The sequence below is a fragment of the Mytilinidion resinicola genome (assembly GCF_010093595.1).
Source record: "Mytilinidion resinicola strain CBS 304.34 unplaced genomic scaffold BDZ99scaffold_35, whole genome shotgun sequence".
In the NCBI taxonomy this organism is placed as follows: domain Eukaryota; kingdom Fungi; phylum Ascomycota; class Dothideomycetes; order Mytilinidiales; family Mytilinidiaceae; genus Mytilinidion; species Mytilinidion resinicola.
In genome coordinates, this window is record NW_022985471.1 from 75,839 (window position 1) to 78,541 (window position 2,703).

Below are 2,703 nucleotides of genomic sequence, written 5' to 3' on the forward strand. Positions count from 1 at the left end.
AGCCCTTTTCCTTGCTTTGTCGATGGGGTTGAGGTATGCTGATTTGAGGTGTTTTTCGTTGCGTTTGACCCATCGAGAAACCCAATTTCCACCGGGCCTTTTGCCAGCAATCTCTTGAGCTATATTGCGCACCATAGCTTGTGTTGGAGGAAGCCCACGCTCTGAGAGGTCATTGATATACTTGATAAGAGCCCGAGTCTGCCCTGGCTTGAGCAACTGTTGAGAATTGTAGCTATTCTCTTTGGAAGTAGTCTTTCCCCGGTGGCGCTTAGAAAGGGTGCTTCTGTTAACACCATGCTCAGTAGCGACATCCTGGATCTTCCTGTTGGGGTTGAGACGAAGCTCTGCGAGTGCAGCTTCAATTCCAGCCATTACTTAGGCAATTTGGTGGAAATTTGATGAGGTTGTGGGTTTTTGAAGATGGCGGTGTGGGAAGAGGAGACCGTGCACGAGGTGTCAGCGTGCACGAGCCGTCGAAGTCTTCTAAGCCCTACAGCGACTATCAAGATCCCTTCAGAGAGGCGAAGATCTGTCGGTGTCATTGCTCCTAGAACGCTTTCTTTAAATTCCAAGGAGCATCGAGTACCTATTAAGCAGCCTCGAAACTCCAGCGACAATGATGACTAGAAGGTCGAATTGTGTCGAAGACAAGACATACAAAGTCGTCTGAAGACCTTTCAAACATGGCATGGGGACATGACCCCATAGCATGACCACTGCTTCAACATGCCACTTAGAGGCTGAACAACTCCCTAATGCCATGGGTAGTTGCTGCAGGCTTGGTCCTAATCTTGAGGATCAGGGAGACTCTCACATAGAATTCTGGTCCAGGCGATTTTAGACGAACCATGCCCATTGCCTGCTGATCGATTTATTTCGATAGAAAGCCCGATTCCCCGATTCCATGGAGAGTGATACCGTGCGTTTTCAAACCCCGGAATCCACAAACCGCTCTCATATCGCATCGCGACTGGCCCGTTAAATTTAGAAGCGCCCTAGCATTGAGCTTAGCCTCAAATTGGACGAACTGGAAGGGCCCTCCGATGCCACGGATACCTGCAATCTGTAGTTTTGAGTCCCGAGGATCACAAACAGCTCTCACATCAACTTCCTTGCTGCTAGAGGTTAGAAGGATCATGCTTGTAGTCTGTCAATGATTTTGATAGAGGAAGAACGATTCCCCGATGCCATAGGCTCTTCTGGTCCGAAGTGTTTGAAGTCCGAGTCCACAACCGACTTTCACACATACTCGGTTACTGCAGGTGGGTTTGTCGGGAAGCACCATGCCGGCCTCTATACCCTCGTCCTGAATGACGAGAGACAGCCCGGGGTGCCATGCCATGTTCCCGTTCAAAGAGAAGAAATCCGGGGACCACATCTCCACGCCCTTGTTGATTTTGAAGTTCCGGCACCAAGTATAAACCCTCTTTACAACGGATTTGGATACCAGAATGCACCCCATTTCGATCTGCTTTCGAAGGACCGCCTATCGTCCAGCTTTCGAACAGGGCTCAAACATATAACGGCAGATATCTTGTTTGGAGGCGTCATGCCACACCTATGCAGGCGAGTGCGAACTTTGGCAAAACCATTGTCCGAGATTCAGGGGAGGTTATTCAGGAACCGGACAGTTCTACTACTGCCATAGCGGGGGTAGACGCTGTATTTGAACCATCCAGTGCCGAATTCTCTCCCCACCCATGGCCACTGAGAAGTCTCGCTTTTGCTCGAACGGGCCATCAATGCACTCAGCCGTAACTTCTGATGCCGATCCCAGAGACTCCATCACTCCCTCGGTAGGGAAAGTTGTCCACAACACACCCCATTCCACATCCCCGTTCGAGGATTAATCCGCCCTCGACAACCCCAGGAACCAGCCACCATGGATAGCACTGGCCGGGCTTTTGATTCCAAGACACCACGCCACACACCCACTACCTCTCCATTGCAAAGGTGTGACCCTTCGTTTATTCTCCACACACCGCACCACGCTCTGCATTTCCCATAATCTACATAGGCGTTGATGATTCGAAACCCACCCACACCACCCACATGAACGAGTGCCTCCTGGTATTTGTCCACCACACACCTCCCTCTCCCTCTCCCCTCTCCCCTCTCCTCTCCATTTTGCCTTTCCTTCCAGCTTTCGCCAGAACCACTCCCACCCACCTCCAACTCCCCCTCCCCATGTGCCATTCGATTGACAGCTTTTCCTCCCTCCCTCCCTCCCTCCCTCCCTCCCTCCCTATCCACCAACTTCTTTCCCACCTCTGCCTCTCCCACCGATGCAGACCTGCTGCTCCCAGAGAGGGGGGGGGGAGGCGTTCTGATATACCCGACCCCCTCCGACGTCGGCGGTCGCGGGGTGACGTGCGGGTTTCACAAGCGTTGCGGGTTGTTCCGGTGGGGATGGAGGGAGAGGGGGAGATAGGCGAGCGTGATGTGGAGGGTAGGGGGAATAAGGGAAGAATCGGAGAGTGTGACGTGTCGACGGCTAGGGGGGTCGGGAGGGTGAGGGAAAGGGAGCCCACGGGAGATCGGAGACACGTGGGGAGATGTCCATGTGAGGGCCATTCCGTCGGTGACGGAGCCGAGGTCGGTATCAGCAGGCCGTGGTACCTTTGTATAGGGGACGAAAGAAAGGAGGCGTGACACACACCGCTCTCCCCCTCCCCCTATCACGCCCATTTCCGCGTCACCCCC

General features: G+C 53.4%; 2 protein-coding genes across 2 annotated transcripts; one reads left to right on the plus strand and one right to left on the minus strand.

Annotated features, from left to right (window-relative positions):
- Positions 1–467, minus strand: BDZ99DRAFT_211304 (uncharacterized protein; the record flags this gene model as incomplete). Its single annotated transcript, XM_033713344.1, has 1 exon — positions 1–467. A coding segment is annotated over exon 1 (372 nt), but the record flags the coding sequence as incomplete, so codon positions are not given.
- Positions 468–1,016: 549 nt separating this feature from the next.
- BDZ99DRAFT_211306 (uncharacterized protein) lies at positions 1,017–1,717 on the plus strand. Its single transcript, XM_033713345.1, has one exon. It carries the CDS (start codon positions 1,154–1,156, stop codon positions 1,646–1,648), a length of 495 nt encoding a protein of 164 aa, XP_033568890.1. The 5' UTR covers positions 1,017–1,153; the 3' UTR covers positions 1,649–1,717.
- Positions 1,718–2,703: the final 986 nt, after the last annotated feature.

What these genes read in the sequence shown, in the direction of transcription:
- BDZ99DRAFT_211306 (XM_033713345.1), top strand. Translation starts at nt 1,154, where the DNA reads ATGATTTTGATAGAGGAAGAACGATTCCCCGATGCCATAGGCTCTTCT.